This window comes from Salvelinus fontinalis, chromosome 24 (assembly GCF_029448725.1).
Source record: "Salvelinus fontinalis isolate EN_2023a chromosome 24, ASM2944872v1, whole genome shotgun sequence".
NCBI classification, from domain to species: domain Eukaryota; kingdom Metazoa; phylum Chordata; class Actinopteri; order Salmoniformes; family Salmonidae; genus Salvelinus; species Salvelinus fontinalis.
The window spans coordinates 653720-672099 of record NC_074688.1 but is presented as its reverse complement, the minus strand read 5'-3'; the positions used below and the strand labels follow the sequence as shown (position 1 = coordinate 672099).

General features: G+C 42.2%; 1 protein-coding gene across 4 annotated transcripts in view; it reads left to right on the top strand.

Annotated features, from left to right (window-relative positions):
* LOC129821714 (fibroblast growth factor 12-like) overlaps positions 1-17296 on the top strand; it is a 120450-nt gene extending 103154 nt beyond the window's left edge. For all 4 annotated transcript variants that reach the window (XM_055879298.1, XM_055879299.1, XM_055879297.1 and 1 more), the window contains 2 exons: positions 13613-13811; positions 14700-17296. In XM_055879298.1, coding sequence (XP_055735273.1) covers positions 13613-13811; positions 14700-14845 — 345 coding nt within the window. In that variant the 3' untranslated portion in view covers positions 14846-17296. The remainder of the gene's footprint in view (positions 1-13612; positions 13812-14699) is intronic.
* Positions 17297-18380: the final 1084 nt, after the last annotated feature.

Genomic DNA, 18380 nt, shown 5'->3' with positions numbered 1-18380 from the left:
GAGAGGGGAGGGGGGTACTTTATTTCTTGGGTATTTTAATGGCCAAGATCAACAGCAGATTTCAAAGGGGAAGGACAAATCCTTAAAGAATGGAATTGCAGAGGTTGGAGACATTCGTTTTTTTGACATCCCAACATAAAGCACAGTCTCGCTTTAGACTTAGAAAAACGGGTTCCAAAAGGGTTCTTAGGCTGTCACCATAAGAGAACCCTTTTTGGTTCCAGGTTGAACCCTCTGTGTAAAGGGTTCTACCTGGAACTCAAAAGGGTTCTACCTGGAACTCAAAAGGGTTCTACATGGAACCAAAAAGTGTTCTTCAAAGGTGCTATGGGGATAGCTGAAGAACCCTTTTAGGTTGTAGATAGCACCTTCTAAGAGTGTACAACAGGCCTCTTAGCGGTTATATCTCTGCGTGGCTCTTAAAGAAGGGAAGAGTGGGGCCACTGACTTTGTATGCCGCTGTGCTGTGGGTCCAACCCTAATAAGTTATTGATGCCTCCATCTATAAAAGTTTCAAATGCAATTGCATAGAAGGGGGGTGGGGGGGGGGGGTGTTCTTTCAGTGTCAACAAGCAACCATTATTTTATGAACAAACCGCTGTCATTGGTCTACTCCGCCGTCAGTGTTTTCTCAGATCGAGGGCAAACATGTTTTTTTGAGTTGTCCACGATGTGAATTTTATAAATACCCGACACATTATAGTCAAATCGTAAAATGAATCAATGTTAAAATTTACTTGACTGTCTTGCATATTTTTTTGGGAGCAGTACTATCACAAAAAAAATCTATTAAAATGTCAGTCAAAACTTTCCACAGCCCCCCTCATCTCCCCACCTCACCAATAGGCCTACACCCATTAATGCACTAAGCCAGGGATCATCAACTAGATTCAGACGCGGATGGTCAGGGGGCCGGAATATAAATACAATGATGATCTGTGCCTTGACTTGTTATATTTCATCGCTGAAAATGTCTGTTCACATAAACTCTTTTTGCCAGGACCCTGTCTTTCTAAGATAATTCGTAAAAATTCAAAAAACTTCACAGATCTTCATTGTAAAAGGTTTAAACACTGTTTTCCATGCTTGTTCAATGAACCATAAACAATTAATGAACATGCACCTGTGGAACGTTCATTAAGACAATAACAGCTTACAGACAGTAGGCAGTTATGAAAACTTAGGACACTAAAGCGGCCTTTCTACTGACTCTGAAAAACACCAAATGAAAGATGCCCAGGGTCCCTGCTCATCTGCGTGAATGTGCCTTAGCCATGCTGCAAGGAGGCATGAGGACTGCAGATGTGGCCAGTGCAATACATTTCAATGTCCGTACTAAGACAGCGCTACAGGGAGACAGGACGGACTGCTGATCGTCCTCGCAGTGGCAAACCACGTGTAACAACGCCTGCACAGGATCGGTACATCCGAACATCACACCTGCAGGACAGGTACAGGATGGCAACAACAACTGCTCGAGTTACACCAGGAACGTACAATCCCTCCATCAGTGTCAGACTGTCCGCAACAGGCTGAGAGAGGCTGGACTGAGGGCTTGTAGGCCTGTTGTAAGGCAGGTACTCACCAGACATCACCGGCAACAACGTCGCCTATGGGCACAAACCCACCGTTGCTGGACCAGACAGGACTGGCAAAAAGGTCTCTTCACTGACGAGTCGCGGTTTTGTCTCACCAGGGGTGATGGTCGGATTCGCAGTTATCGTCAAAGGAATGAGTATTACACCGAGGCCTGTACTCTGGAGCGGGATCGATTTGGAGGTGGAGGGTCCATCATGGTCTGGGGCGGTGTGTCACAACATCATCGGACTGAGCTTGTTGTCATTGCAGGCAATCTCAACGCTGTGCGTTACAGGGAAGACATCCTCCTCCCTCATGTGGTACCCTTCCTGCAGGCTCATCCCGACATGACTCTCCAGCATGACAATGCCACCAGCTGTACTGCCTGTTCTGTGCGTGATTTCCTGCAAGACAGGAATGTCAGTGTTCTGTCATGGCCAGCGAAGAGCCCGGATCTCAATCCCATTGAGCACGTCTGGGACCTGTTGGATGGGAGTGTGAGGGTTAGGGCCATTCCCCCCAGAAATGTCTGTGAACTTGCAGATGCCTTGGTGGAAGAGTGGGGTAACTTCTCACAGCAAGAACTGGCAAATCTGGTGCAGTCCATGAGGAGGAGATGCACTGCAGTACTTAATGCTTCTGGTGGCCACACCAGACTGTTACTTTTTTGACCCCCCTTTGTTCAGGGACACATTATTCAATTTTTGTTAGTCACATGTCTGTGGCACTTGTTCAGTTTATGTGTCAGTTGTTGAATCTTGTTATGTTCATACAAATATTTACACATGTAGTTTGCTGAAAATAAACGCAGTTGACCGTGAGAGGACGTTTCTTTTTTTGCTGAGTTTACATAGATTGACCAAAACAGTACAAACATCTTCTGAGCATGACTCCTAATCTTTGGAAAGTTTTGTTCATCGAGAGATGTATAGTACCTCGTCAGTGACATTGTTTTGAATAGTTCTCCAATCACTGCATCAGGCTGAAGATCGATAAGCTCAAGTTGCAGGTCAGTGTGAGCCTTATCCACATTGAAGGTGAAAGGAGAGGAAACCAACAGCGTGTCATTCCAACACTTTGAAAATCCTCAAAACGACGAGAAAACTCACCGCTTAAAGCACGCAGCAGCGATGCATACAATCTGGTCATCTGATAGGAAACGTCCTAGTAGTCTCAGAAGGTGAGTGAGATTGTTGGCTTGTACTTGGCGGGTCAGGAGTAGTCATTTTCCCTTGTATAGCCTTGTCAAAGCCTTCATCTGATGTGCAAAAAGGCCTTGTAGTTTGGAATTCAGTTCATTCATGAGGGCCATGATGTCCATGGTGAAGGCAAAATCAGCCAACCATTCTTTATCTTGCAAAAACTCAGCAATCTCCGACTTCAGGTCCCACACCCTTCGAAGCACTTTCCCCAAACTCAGCCATCTCACGTTTGTGTGGTAAGGGAGATCTGTATGACCCGACTCTGTCTCTTCCAAAAGTGAGACAAACTACCTGTGGTTTAAAGATTTTGCTCTTATGAAGTTTACTACTTTAGTGACTATCCACAACATGGCTTATTTTCAGAACACATTTACAGAGCACCTCCTGAAGAAGAATAATGCAATGCAGGAAAATAATTTTCTGATCTGGATTCAGCTCAGCTACTTGATCTTGTATCCTTTTCAAAAGGCCAATGTGTTTTCTGTCAAATTTGGGCACACATCTGTGCTCACACTGGATAACTTTTCAAAACGCAGTCCCAGCTTTGCCTCACACTTATTAGCCTCCTCCAATAAATATTTCCCTGTGGTTGTGCTCTTCATTGACTGCACTGAAGCAAGCTCCTCTGTAATTTCAAAGTATGGGGTTATGCCTCGTAAGAATATCAACAACTGTGCTGTGTAATGTGCATCACTGCTCTCATCCAGGGCCAAGGACAAATAGGTGAAATCCTTTACCTTGTCTTTCTATTATTCTCTGCAATGTCCTCAACACGCCGTGTACCTGTTCGTCTTGACAGGGAAACATTTTGAAACAGCTCTTTCTTGTCGGGGCAAATTATTGCTGCAGGGTCAAACTTTCTTTAATGAATTCGCCTTCAGCAAATGGCTTGCTATGTTTAGCAATTTTGTGGGACAGTACATAGCTAGCTCTCTCAAAACTGAATGCAGTTTTGTGAAAAGTCCTTGCTGCTTTTGCAACTGAGAAAGCAACTCTTTCGATGCACTTGCCCTCTGCTCAGACGACATATTCCTATATTTCTCTGCATGCTTCGTCTGGAAGTGCCGGGACAAGTTGTAGTCTTTCAAGACAGCGATGCTCTCTTTGCACACTAAGCACACAGCTTTCCCTGATACCTCAATAAAGAAATATCTCGATATCCACTCTTGCTGGAACACCCTACATTCATTGTCTACTTTCCTTTTCTTTGAAATATATGAAAAACTCCTTTTCGAGCAATTTCTAGCTAGCTACTATTTGTAACTGTGACGTGTGTCAGACTCAGTCACTGTCTGTCCTCGTGCAGTTGTTATTTATACGTGCCTTCAAAATTAATGTCCCAGAAGTGGTGGGAGTTAAATCATTACACAAAGGTGAGTATTCATTGGGCTTTTAAAACTGTACTAATGCAAATTCTTTGTGATATGAGCATGATTCCGCGGACCGTATTGAATCAGGTCGCGGGCCACATACGGCCCCCGGGCCGGCCTTTGCCCAGGCCTGGTCTAGCAGGTTGACGTTTATTGTCATGAATCTTGCCCTGGAGGCATAACTGACTGATTTTTGCTAGATGGGCCAGCTGCAATTCATGATTCCTTTTTTTGCTTTTTGGCCTTAGTTTAAGGTTAGGGTTACGCATTAGGGTTAAGGTTAGGTTTATATTTCATGTCTTTATGGCTGTGCCAGCTAGTGACCACTCTGCAGAACCTCTAGGGCAAGATTCATGACAATCAATGTTTATCCTGCGTTTATCTATGGGGAACAGGGTTGATGTGTTATGCTCGTCCTGCTCAGTTTTCCACCACAAAACACCAGAAAATGGCCAAAAAAAGTAGAGCCAGCTCACCTGCTTTTACTCTGTGATTTGACTATTAGATGTTCAATGTTTCTTTTGTAAAAAATCTTTTTAAAGGAATATTTAAACCAAAGTGAAATAAGAGTTCAGTTCACGCTTTTGTCAAAGCAACAAAATGAACTAGGGCTTTACAATGATGGTGAGAACTCTGAGAAATGTTGGGGTTAAGTGGTTTGAAATCTTCCTCAGCCAGTCTTTATTCATAGTAGAAATGTAATTCTCCATGTGGACTATATGAAAGGGCACTAATATAGAAGGATTTTAAAATGGAGTATTGGTACACAATTTCTACTTAAAATATCAAACGGATGCAAAAGACACTCTTTTAGTGGAATGACCCAGGAACCAAAAGGAAAGACGTGTGATCACGGGGTGCGATCCTGTTGATTGCTGTCTTGCTTGTTATACTGAGGCGTTGTTGTCGGGGTATTCGTTTTTTTTGACGTTTTGCTTAATCAAGATCTGTGGCTGACGAAAATAACCTTTGTAGCTACGTTTGCGTTATATAATGTCATAAGTGTGACAGTGTTATCAGGAGGATGAGACATTTGTTGCTGGAGTTGATGATGATGATGGTTGGTGATAAGAGTGTAATAAGGAGGCTCTGGCTGAGATTCCCTCCTCCGTTTCAGAAATCGATCGATGGCAACCATGACGGGTAAACAGTTGATAGTACGGGTATCACAGCACAATAAATTGAGTGGCTGGGTCATTTATCTTCCTGCTTCAATAATAATGTTTCATGTTATCAACCATTTATTTTTGCATCGTTCTTTAATTTCTGTTAAAAAAAAAGAATAATAGTATTTGGAGCTAGCACAGAATATTTGATTCTGGCTTCCGAGATGAATTCCATTGTATTCTATTGTTTCCAGAACAGGGACTGAGATATTATGACATAAAATACTCCCTCTTATTGGAGAGAATAGTGACCAATGACTCCAGCCAATTGATCTGATACTATAGCCTGCATTGTATCTCTCATCCCACCTTCCCCTGGCTCAGCCTTGGCTCCCCCTATTAGCCTAGCTGTCTCTAGAGTGGTCTCCCTGTTGATTTATTAAGCCTTAATCTGCTAACGTGGCTGTGGAGAGGGATGGGAGAAGGGGGAGCATTTCCCTGTCCCCCGTCCCCAAAATCCAGTGAGATGTGTTGGGTGGAAAGCTGTCTTCAGCTTGCCCTGCGCTGCTTGGAACTGAGCCTTATTACTTAGTCAGTGTTCTTCTTTCGTATAAAGTGAGCTTGGTAACACAGCCTGCAAGTATAATGCTTCAACTCAAAATAACTGTTATTTACTCAGGAATTATAAGGGGGGGCATACATGATTAGCAGAAGTGAATGTTAACATCAAGTGGAAGCAGCCTAAGGCGGGCAATCGGGGTTATTAAACCTTAGAGGAAGAACTGCTTTCATTGTAGGAGATAGAGATATAAAGAAGGGAAATGTTTGGATTGGATATAATAAGTTCATTAGAAATAGACAATCAGTGGAGCCTCCTCAGAGGAGGAAGGGAAGGCCATCCTTAGTGAATTTCAGAAAAATGTAAATAGTGAAACAGTAAAAAAGTTATGCTTTTTAGATACAACTATACTAAATATATCCACGTCACCAAATAATTGATTAAAACACACTGTTTTGCAATGAAGGTCTACAGTAGCCTCAACAGCACTCTCTGGGGTAGCACCATGGTGTAGCCGGAGAACACCTAGTTTCCATCCTCCTCTGGGTACATTGACTTCATCACAAAACATAGGAGGCTCATTGTGCTCCATAGACTTACACAGTAAGTATGACAACTTCCGGAGGACATTCTCCAACCTATCAGAGCTCTTGCAGTATGAACTGACATGTCGACCTAATCAAAGGGTCAGAGAATGAATCTAGTACAAAAGCATAAGCTACAGCTAGCTAACACTGCAGTCCATAAAATGTGGTGAGAAGATGACTCAAAGAGAGAGAGAGAGACAATTGTTGAACAGATTTGAACAAATTAAATTGATCAAAAATTAATTAGAAGCAAGAGAGAGAGAGGAGAGAGCTAGCTATATATATGCAGCTAGCTATTTTAGCCTACTCAAACACCCGGCTAAAACATAGAGGGATGCTATGTTAGCTAGCTGGCTATGGAACTCCAACATTGGAACTCTTCCAAGTCAAGGTAAGTTTTTGTTTTTATTGATTTATTTCCCTGTGGCCTGCCGGTGTAACTGCTAAACTGCTTGCTGTACTCTCTGGTGCATCATTGTAGCAGGTTTATTAATGCGTTAGTTCTAGTAGCTAACTATGTTGACCAGGGGCGCATCTTTGGTTTTAGAAGTGGGGGGGACATAACCTGGTGGTGGGTCTGGTGCTCATTTCCTGCATTTCTACTAGGGCTGTACACGACAAAAAAATAATTGGTGAAAATGTTCCTATGTTTATTTTTCCATGTATAGACATGTGTTTTAATAAAATCAACTAGGCTATATTTACTGCACTGGTCTGATGCATTAAGCATGCTGTTTGATTAAATAATTAAGACACACAAATGACCCAAGAGGGAGCCAGAGTTCAAGATTGCCTAACCAGAAGAATTCAAACTGGTCCTGACCATCCTCCCTCTGCTGCTGGCCTTCGCAGATTCTGCTGTTAAGCTCCTGAAGTTGTAGGCAATAGGCTTAACCAGCGGTCGGCAATCTTTTCCATTTAGAGTGCCAATTTACCTTACCATTTCTACCAATCTGTGTGCCAGTTATGATTTTGATTTGTACATTTTTCTGGAACAGTTTCATTTAATTTATAATAGTCTTTCTATCTCAAAATCATTGTCTGGGGTTAATCTACATTCTATCTAAATGAAAATTATACAAATATAAAATTAACTTTTATTGCCATTGCCAACTATGTAAAAATAGCCTACATAAAGCCAACGTAAAAACATTGCAGCCTGCAAATTAATATCCTATAAATCACATTGGCTACTCATGTCCTGTCTGCAACGAACTTGAAACATTGTATCACCTATTAACTGGGTTGCCGAAACTCGCACTAGCAAACTTGAAACATTGTATAAAATATTCTGGGGCTTCAGTTTCCTGAGCCAGTGAGCTCGGGACAGACACAGCTGTAGGCTATTTGTGCAAGGGATAAGAAGTAATCAGGTATGACTTTTCCACTGGATCAGAGCATTACATTTTTCCCTTTCATGCCGAGTGGTTATCGAAAGAGAGAGAGAGCTGGAAATATTGTTTAAACAGTGTGAGGAACTATTGTCATTCTCAATTTATTCGAAAAACATACTTTGTTTACTTGCTGTTCAGAATTATGCTGAGAAGCTCCACAGCTCATTAGTGGTGGTGAGTTAAGACGATCAGAAATACTATCAGACATCCCTAACTGGGCACGTTTATAGGCCTACATTTGCACGCAGGCCAGGTAAACTAGTCCTACTTCTATATCCATATTCAGGTGCAGGTCCTTACTCAACATTGACAGGAGCATTTCAAACGAAAGACGATCAATATATTGACAAAATTCATAAATTGAATGTAATAAACAAAAACGTGTTTCTCACAAGTGTAGCATAGGTTGTGAGTACTGCAAAACACATGTCCAATCCGACAATGAGAACGGTAAATAACTGTAATAATAATATATCGACGGCATTAACAGAAATTGCCGTAAGTTAACGGTAAATGTGGGCTACTACTGGTGATATATGTAATTGGAAATTGATAGTCACACCAAACAATGCACACAATGAAGTTATGAAACAATGAATACCCACGAAAGGGCGGGAGAGAGCGCATTCTGGAGAGAGACGTACGGGCCTTGTCAGCCACAATCCCCATAACTTGACATTTCTGCCAACAATTGTGAAATTGTGGGAGGATAACCAACCTTCCAATTCATGGACATGTTTCTTAGCCGCTATAAATGCTTGGTTACACAGTTTCTTCAGATAAGTCTCCAGTATCAACCTTTCCAAGCAAACAAAAAACAGGGAGAAGGGAGAATCTGTAGACATGCTGAGATAAAAGAACATACTCTTTGAAAGAATTCAGCCAGCCTTCACAAGATCATAACATGCAAGTATGTCCCCTTTTGTGTCCCTCGGCTTCTTCACCTGCGGGATCGTCTGAGACCAGCCACCCACACAGCTGATGAAATTGAGGAGTATTTCTGTCTGTAATAAATCCCTTTTGTGGGGAAAAACTAATTCTGATTGGCTGGGCCTGGCTCCCCAGTGGTTGGGCCTGACTCCCAAATGGGTAGGCTGTGCCCCTGCCCAGTCATGTGAAATCCATAGATTAGGGCCTAATGAATTTATTTCAATTGACGGATTTCCTTATATGAACAGTAACTCAGTAAAATTGTTGCATGTTGCGTTTATATTTTTGGTCAGTATAGTATGCTCTATGGATGGTCTTAAACTGCAGTAATTTATGTCTGAGAGTACATGAACATGACTGGGAATTCAAACGTATCTGTGTCCATTCATCATCATCAATTGTGTCTCCCAGGTCTTCCTCACAGTTTTGTTTGACATTTGTGTCATCAGGAAAAGCCTCTATCAACCTTGGATACAGTTGGGGAATCAACTTGAGGTTTGTCAGACTGCCTTCAAATCGTTTCATTCTTTTAAGCTTCTTGCCTGTCCAGTGTTTGGCTGCACAGAGAGAATAAAGTGTTGTATCTGCAAAAGTTCAACTCAGAGCCGTCACAGACTGGACTTCCCTGGCTGCCTGACCCTGCTGAGACCCCTGTCACCATCGGATCCTGCTCAGATGAGGCATGATAAAGAATGACCTTGGTGTACATATATACATGATATTATCCAAGAATAGAATCAATGGTTCAATAATTGAAATGACCATTATTCCCAGATCCCAGACTGTAGTCGATCCGTCAATTCAAAATGGTACTTTGTATCCATTTACTGATTGTTATAGCTAATATACTGCAAAATTCACCTGAGCTCCGTAGACTGGTCTTCCTTTGCTGTCTGACCCCGCTGGGACATGATGAGCATAGTATTGTGTACTTACTGTGCACCATGACAGTGTAGCCTGTAGAGCTGTTTATACCATGTAAATGTGAAAAGTAGGGAATTTGCTAGGGAAACTGACAAATCAATAACGTTACATTGCTATACTGACTCTAATTAAAACTCAAAGTGTGCTGTCAAAAAAACATCAGAATATTGGTCTTCAATCATTTGGCCCCTGGTTTCATTGTTTAATTCAGGTCTCGTGTGATTGAGGCAAAAAATAATAGCTAAAGTTAATGAGCTAGCTAGCTAACGTTAGCCAGCTTTTGGCTAGCTCTAATGGTACATTAACGGTTAAAAACTATCCAAGTTAATGTACTTCTGTTGAAACGGGACAAAAAGGCTAGAAAACATTTCCATACACATAACAGCTGTTAGATACAGCTACGTGACAGATATCTAGAGACTAGAGCTGAACTGGCTGTGGTAGCTACTAGCTAGCTAGTTCATTCTCTTCAGACAGAACTTCAGTCGAGAGGGGATGTTACTGTAGCTAACGTTACATGTCAGTAACACTACTAGCTCAGCACTGGGAATAAATATTTTTTTTCTTCTGTTAAGCCAAACAGAAGTTACCTTGCCAGCTACATCAGTCAATTAAAGTATAGCTAGTTTTGTCTCTGCTTGCTTTTACATCTCAGAGAAGCAGCTGCAGACAGCAGCACCATGCCTTTCATAAGCTTTGCCTTCACACAGCCTGTCCGCACGCTCTGTGGTGTCCGTGCGGTCCTAAATCCAGCCGTCTGAAACTTCTAAACAGCCTACCCGACCGCTCTGAGGCGTCCGCATGGTCCGATGCCGCTTTTAGTATTACAGTGCAATGAAAAAACTGTGGGGACAAAAATGCTATTTTAGAATGTGGGGAGGGGGGGAGGGGTCATGCCCCCCTGCCCCAAGTGAAAGTTGCGCCCTTGATGTTGACTATGATGTTAGCTAATATGGTGACAACGATGTAGGCTGTGTGTAGAGATTAGCGGTTATGGTATGGCATGGAAAGTTTTTTTTGCCTTGTCACAGACAGATGTTGTATTGTGTACTGAAACGGTGAGAGGAGGAGATGCGAGAACAAATTATACAATGAACAAATGATCATGCTGTTTGTATGTGGCTGCTATGAAAGTGAACTGTGTTTGCGGTGATCAGGGATGTATTCATTCTGCCAATTCTGTTGAAAAACTTTTCTTTTCTTATTCATTAATGTGATCTTATATCTGAATAGAGTGATCTGGATTGGGTGGTCAGATTGTGATATAAAAAGCCATGGCCCTTGACTAAATGTCACTGTCTATTTCATTGCATGTAGTCTTCTACTATATTCTCTATGTTTTCTTTTCCATCCCTCAATTTCACACTGCTCTCCCTCCCTCTCTTCTCCCACTGTCCTCCACGCTGTCTTCTTCACAAAAACATCCCTTGGAGCTCAAGGAAACATTACCATCTGCTGAAATAATGGAGGGGTGATGGTAGAGATAATGTTGTCAAATTGAATTTCAGAAAACATTAAACAGGTCGATCTCTGTCTTTTCATCCATGTCTACAGCATGTGTCAGGTGTGTGTGTGTATATACTACTTGAGGTGTATTGTGCTCTGATTAATCACATTCTCCACCCTGTGCACCTGTGCACAGCTCGAGGGTACTATGACAGAATGGCACAGTCGTCCAATTCCAAGGCCTGGAAAAACTGAGAAATCTAGACCAAATGTTACTCTCTGTAGTAAGACGTACACTCTTAGAAAAAAATCTTTCCAAAAGGGTTCTTTGGCTGTCCCAATAGGATAACCCTTTTTGGGTCCAGGTTGAACTATTTTGGTTTCCATGTAGAACCTTTTCTTCAAATGGGGACAGCCGAAGTACCCTTTTAGGTTCCAGATAGCACCTTTTTTTCTAAGACTAGGATCTTCTAGAGGTCGACTTGGATTGTTCTGCTAAAATTCCACCATTGTTTTGGATTTTATACATAACCAACCTGTAATACCCAGTGGATGGGGATGTGGGGAGGATGTGCTCATTGTGATGTCTGGATGTAATGTAATGTAGTCATAGCAAACACCCATAGCCCATCCTCCTAATTTCTTACATCAACAGCCTCCACTGGTAACACCCCTTCGGGCGAAAACCTGACATACAGTGCATTAGGAAGGTTTTCAGACCCCTTTTTCTTATTTTAAAATTAATCAAATAATTTCTTCCCTTCATTAATCTACACACAATACCCCATAATGACAAAGCAATTTTTTTGTGTTTAAAAAAACAAACATTTTGCAAGTGTATTACAAATAAGAAACGGAGATATCACATTTACGTAAGTATTCAGACCCTTTACTCAGTACTTTGTTGAAGCACCTTTGGGAGCGATTACAGCCTCGAGTCTTTTTGGGTATGATGCTACAAGCTTGGCACACCTGTATTTGGGGAGTTTCTCTCATTCTTCTCTGCAGATCTTCTCAAGCTCTGTCAGGTTGGATAGGGAGCGTCGCTGCACAGCTATTTTCAGGTCTCTCCAGAAATGTTAGATCGGGTTCTAGTCCGGGTTCTGGCTGCGCAACTCAAGGACATTCAGAGACTTATCCCCACATTCAGAGACTTAAGCCACTCCTGCGTTGTCTTGGCTGTATGCTTTGTGTTGTTGTCCCGTTGGAAGGTAAACTTTCGCCCCAGTCTGAAGTAATGAGCGTTCTGCAGCAGGTTTTCATCAACGATCTCTCTGTACTTTGCTTCATTCATCTTTCCCTCGATCCTGACTAGTCTCCCGCTGAAAAACATCCCCACAGCATGATGCTGCCACCACCATGCTTCACCGTAGGGATGGTACCAGGTTTCCTCCAGACGTGACGCTTGGCATTCAGGCCAAATAGTTCAATCTTGATTTCATCAGACCCGAGAATCTTGTATCTCATAGTCTGAGAGTCCTTTAGGTGCCTTTTTGCAGACACCAAGCGGGCGGTCATGTGCCCTTTTACTGAGGAGTGGCTTCCGTCTGGCCACTCTACCATAAAGGCCTGATTGGTGGAATGCTACAGAGATGGTTGTCATTCTGGAAGGTTCTCGCATTTCCACAGAGGAACTCTGGAGCTCTGTCAGAGTGACCATCAAGTTCTTAGTCACCTCCCTGACCAAGGCCCTTCTCCCCTGATTGCTCAGTTTGGCCGGGCGGCTAGCTCTATCTAGGAAGAGTCTTGGTGGTACCAAATTTCTTCCATTTAAGAATGATGGAGGCCACTGTGTTCTTGGGGACCTTCAATGCTACAGAAATTGTTTGGTACCCTTCCCCAGATCTCTGCCTCAACACAATTCTGTTTCGTAGCTCTGCGGACAATTCCTTTGACCTCATGGCTTGGTTTTTCCTCTGACATGCACTGTCACCTGTGGGAACTTATATAGACAGGTGTGTGCCTTTCCAAATCATTTCTAATCAATTGAATTTACCACAGGTGGACTCCAATCAAGTTGTAGAAACATCTCAAGGATGATCAATGGAAACAGGATGTGCCTGAGCTCAATTTCGAGTCTCATAGCAAAGGGTCTGAATGCTTATGTAAATAAGGTATTTTTGTTTTCATTTTTAATACCTTTGCTAAAATTTCTAAAAACCTGTTTTCACTTTGCCATTATGGGGTACTGTGTGTAGATTGATGAGGAAACATGTTTATTGAATCAATTTTAGAATAAGGCTGTAACGAAACAAAATGTGGGAAATCAAGGGGTCTGAATACTTTCCGAATGCACTGCAATGTAAAATCAATGTTCATTTTTGGTTAATATTTATTTTAGTCGTCAACAAACGTCTACTTGAAATAAACAAAACTTTGAAATCTTGTCCCTGATTGGTTCAAATTAGTGTTCGTTGACAACTTTTTGCCTTCTCAACTAAGAATTCCATTGACGTTTGACGAATTTTAAACCGGTGGGCTAGATCTTTGAACACGGTCCTCTCTTTGTTCCTCAGGACTTGTTCACAGTAGAGGCGAAATTCAAGGAGTCTGTGTTTGAGAACTACTATGTCATCTACTCATCGACGCTGTTCCGGCAGCACGAGTCTGGCAGGGCCTGGTACCTGGGCCTCAACAAGGACGGCATTGTCATGAAGGGCAACCGGGTGAAGAAGACCAAGCCCTGCTCACACTTTGTGCCCAGACCCATCGAAGGTGAGACCCGAAACACTGTCTGGCTGCCAGCCAGCCACACTCAGGGCTGGATTCAAATGCAACACCTGCCATAAATCAAGTCAAGGTTTATTTAAAGTGCATTTAATAGGAGTCATAACACTTTACAAGCCATAGCTATGTTAATGAAGCATCTTTGTACCTGTTTATAAATGACCCAGCAGGCCAAAATTGTCATGGGACATTATAACGATATATTCTGTTTGGGGTAATGTCAGATTGCCAGATTACAAGAATTCTGTTTGTTTGAGAAGACCTCAATGTGCCTTTGATAGATTTGAGTCCTCAGACACAGGTACCCAGATAATCCATTCAAGTTTGAGAAGCTAAATGACTTCCTCGGTACTGGGAGGCAGGGTTAGGGTCAATTTTATTTGAAGTCATGCAGTTCAGGAAGTGATCTGAATTTTGAAATGTTTTAAATAAATAGGTTCTTATTTTCAGTTTATTGAGAAATCATTGAACATTGAATTGGAATTTCAGTTTATTTTTGGAGTTGACTGACTTCAATTCAAATTGACCCCAACCCTGCTGGAGGGCAAATGTAGGTTCTAATGTTTTGTGTGTTTGAACTAAACTAACTCTAAACTAATGCTGAATCTCTCAATTCATCTCCTCTGTTTTTTGTCACTCTCCCGTATCTCCTTTATCTCCCCTACTCTCTCTCTTTCTCTCTCTCTCTCTCTCTCTCTCTCTCTCTCTCTCTCTCTCTCTTATTGTCTTGTCTCTCTCCCCTCCCTTCTCTCCCCTCCTGCTCTCTCCTATATCTCTTTACTGCATAAATATTCCATCTCTCTCTCACTCCTCTTCACTCTCTACCTCCATCTCTCTCTTTTTCTCACTTGTCCCCCTCCCCCGCCCTTTCTTCAGTTTGCATGTACAAAGAGCCATCGCTGCATGACATCGAGGAGAAGGGACGCTCACGAAAAAACTCAGGGACTGAGGCTCCCGCTCTCCTGAACGGAGGAGAAAAAGGGGTGGGGCAGAACTCCACAGTGCAGGATGGTGGCTCATAGCCTGCACATCGCCCCACGTATTTCTTACACCTTGTTCAACGACAACAACAACGACGATAAACAACAACAACAAACAACAACAACAACAAAAATAGAAGAAAAAAAATACAATTACGAAATTCTTGCCTGTGAAATATTTTAGAAAAAAATGGGAGAAAATATTTTTCAATCAGGACATTGAATTGACATTTTATGCAAAAGCCTGATATGAGTGTGGCACCAGGGAGTTCGTCCTCCTCATGACAATGTCAATGTTTCAAAGTCAAGCTCTAAATTAAGCTTTAAACCATGGTAGTTCACACACTTTGATTTTATGAATGTAACAGCACTTTCACTTACTACTTTGTGTTGTTAGAATCATGAATAAGCATTGTATTGTAATTGATTTAGGGCGTTATTCAAACAGATCAGCTTCAGTCGACATCCACATAGCAGTTGTTTTGGCGGTGCCGGAGGTGGAACTGCGTTAGAGCTGTCAAATCGACAAGAGGCTCCTGGCATTATACCTAAAACAGACATTGCTGTTTAAGAGCACTGGAATGTGAGATGTAATTTACACCTCGATTTGGCTGATCCTCATAATTTTGTTTTAAATTTGAGCGTCATTATTTCTATATAGCCTACACTTTCTCATTCTGAACTTGGGTGTGGCTTCGTGACAATGATCAAGAGCAGCTGCTCACCGATTCACCGACAGCTCCAACGCAGTTACACCTCCGACACAGCTAAAACATGAGCTATGCGGGTGTCGGCTATAGCCAGTTAACGCTTGATCTGATTGAATCTAGGCCTAAGACTCTTTCCCCTCTCCCTCCTATCATTACTATAATTTTCCTTTTGGGTTGGGGAAGGGGGGTCATGGATGGGGGTTTGGCACGGGGAGGTTCGAGGGTCTCTTCTGCAGACACTGCCGTCAGAGGGGAATAGGCGTGTATCACGAATCCTGCTCTCTGATTTGCTATGATGCTCTCATGGGGAAGGGGACGGGCAAAGGGTATCACTGGGGTGGGGAGGGCGGGGTCACTGTACTTCACAGTACCAGCCATCTGTTGGGCTTGATGGAGTTAGCTACCTTTCCAACATTAGGCTGGTCACATGGTACAGTTTAGTATTATTGTTAGCCACTTGAGCTGATAGTGCAGTCACTGTTCTCCTGCACTCACAGAGCAGTCACATGCCGTGGTCAAGATGTCTGGGGTGCGGTCACGCTGGTCCAGAATTTTCCGTGAGACGGATATGTAGAGTTCTGATACTGCACATTGTACAGTAGTGAAGGGGTACACAGATGTTTTTTATGCCAAGAAACATTGTATGTACAGTATGAAATTCTGAAAAGGAAGTATTGTTATTGGTGTGCTCCTTTAAAAACCATAGTTTGCTACACTAAAAAGCATTTGATCAAAAGACTCAGACAATGATTTGAATGTGAGAGATGTGATGGACACACTTGAAGGATCCTGAATGAGGGGACAGCTAGGGCTAACGAGAGTGGTCAAAGGTCAAACCCTGATGTCATATGTCATGATACTTACTGCTGTCATCAAAACCTGAGTTCCACACCCAGGTATACCTTCAGACATCATCCAGGAAGTCCTTCATATTTCAGTGGGACCTCCACTTATAATAGCAATCTAGATTTTTGTGAGTTCTGCTAAAAGCACAGACTGCTTTCTCGACCATCCAAATCATACAATGTGTCATTGTATAAACCTCAGCATTCCTGTGTGATAAGTTGCACTACTGGGAATCTGTTATACACTGCCCTGATTCATTGTAGACTGGATCCACTGCTGGGAATATCTATACACACTGCCCTATATCCTATTGTCTTATTATCTCTTTACTTATCACAGTTAAACTCATCATGACTCGGTCAAGCAACACTGGAGGAGAGTTTTTAGATATGTTTAAATTAGCCTGTCAATGAGTCATGAGGTCTATGAGGTCGTCTCTGATTGGCTGCTGTGCTGAAGGAGGCCCGGCCTGAAAGCGGGTTCCCCCTGAATTTTCTTTGTGTAAATTGGTGATTTTGCATTTAATTGGTGTACTACTACTTATCCAATCACTCCTCTGAGAAGTCTTCCATTGGGGAAAATGACACCACCACTAGGACTAGTTGTGTTGGAGGGTTGGGTCATTGATATGAGGTCAGATCCATGGCATACAGGCAATGAATGGTATGGGGCGAAAAGAGCCCTGCCTAAATGTGTACCGGTGTGTTTGGATATCTCATCAAGGAGCTAGGCCCTTTGTCGATCTCAACCTGACCATGTAGGCTAAAACTGAAGGGTGCGATTAATGCCATATTTACGGTAAATGGTCTTTCTATGTGTTTGCTAATGTTTGCACCTTTATTGAAACACCTTCATATGCATAATATAATAGAAAAACATTGCAAATAAACAGCAGGATGAAAAATATAACTGAACAATAAAAAATAATGATACCAAACCCCAGTCTCTTTGGCGTTTTATTGCTCCTGTAGTTTAAACAGGAGTCTTTGACTAGTGAATGCCTTTGATCTGACACACCCACTGAATTTGATAAGTATACACTATGGAAGTTTAATTGCTAAATGTTTACGTAAAATGTCTTGCATGTTGATTCATGAATATAATGTAATATTAATCCATTTCCTATCATGAAACTACTCTACTACAAGTCATTAGTTTTAGGCAAACAAGGTTAATTGGGTAATTTGCTGGACAATATTGTAGTGAAGTAATATTTGATATGTTTGCATATAATACAGTGCCTTCGGAAAGTATTCATACCCCCTTGACTTTTTCCATATTTTGTTACGTTACAGCCTTATTCTAAAATGTGTTAAATATATACAAATCCAATCTACACACAATACCCTATAATGACAAAGCGAAAACAGGTTTTTATACATTTTTGCAAATGTATAAAAAAATAAATAACAGAATATCTAATGTACATAAATAATCAGCCCATTTGCTATGAGACTCGAAATTGAGCACCGGTGCATCCTGTTTCCATTGATCATCCTTGAGATGTTTCTACAATTTGATTTGAGTCTACCTGTGGTAAATTCAACTGATTGGACATGATTTGGAAAGGCACACAACCTGTCTACATAAGGTCCCACAGATGACAGTGCATGTCAGAGGAAAAACCAAGGCATGAGGTCGAAAGGAATTGTCCATAGAGCACCTAGACAGGATTGTGTCGAGGCACAGACCTGGGGAAGGGTACCAAAAAATGTCTGCAGCATTGAAGGTCCCCAAGAACACAGTGGCCTCCGTCATTCTTAAATGGAAAAACCACCAAGACTCCTCCTAGAGCTGGCCGCCCGGCCAAACTGAGCAATCGGAGGAGAAGGACCTTGGTCAGGAAGGTGACCAAGAGCCTGATGGTCACTCTGACAGAGCTCTAGAGTTCCTCTGTGGAGATGGGAGAACCTTCCAGAAGGACAACTATATCTGCAGTACTCCACCAATCGGGCCTTTATAGTAGAGTGGCCAGACGGATGCCACTCCTCAGTAAAAGGCACATGACTGCCCGCTTGGAG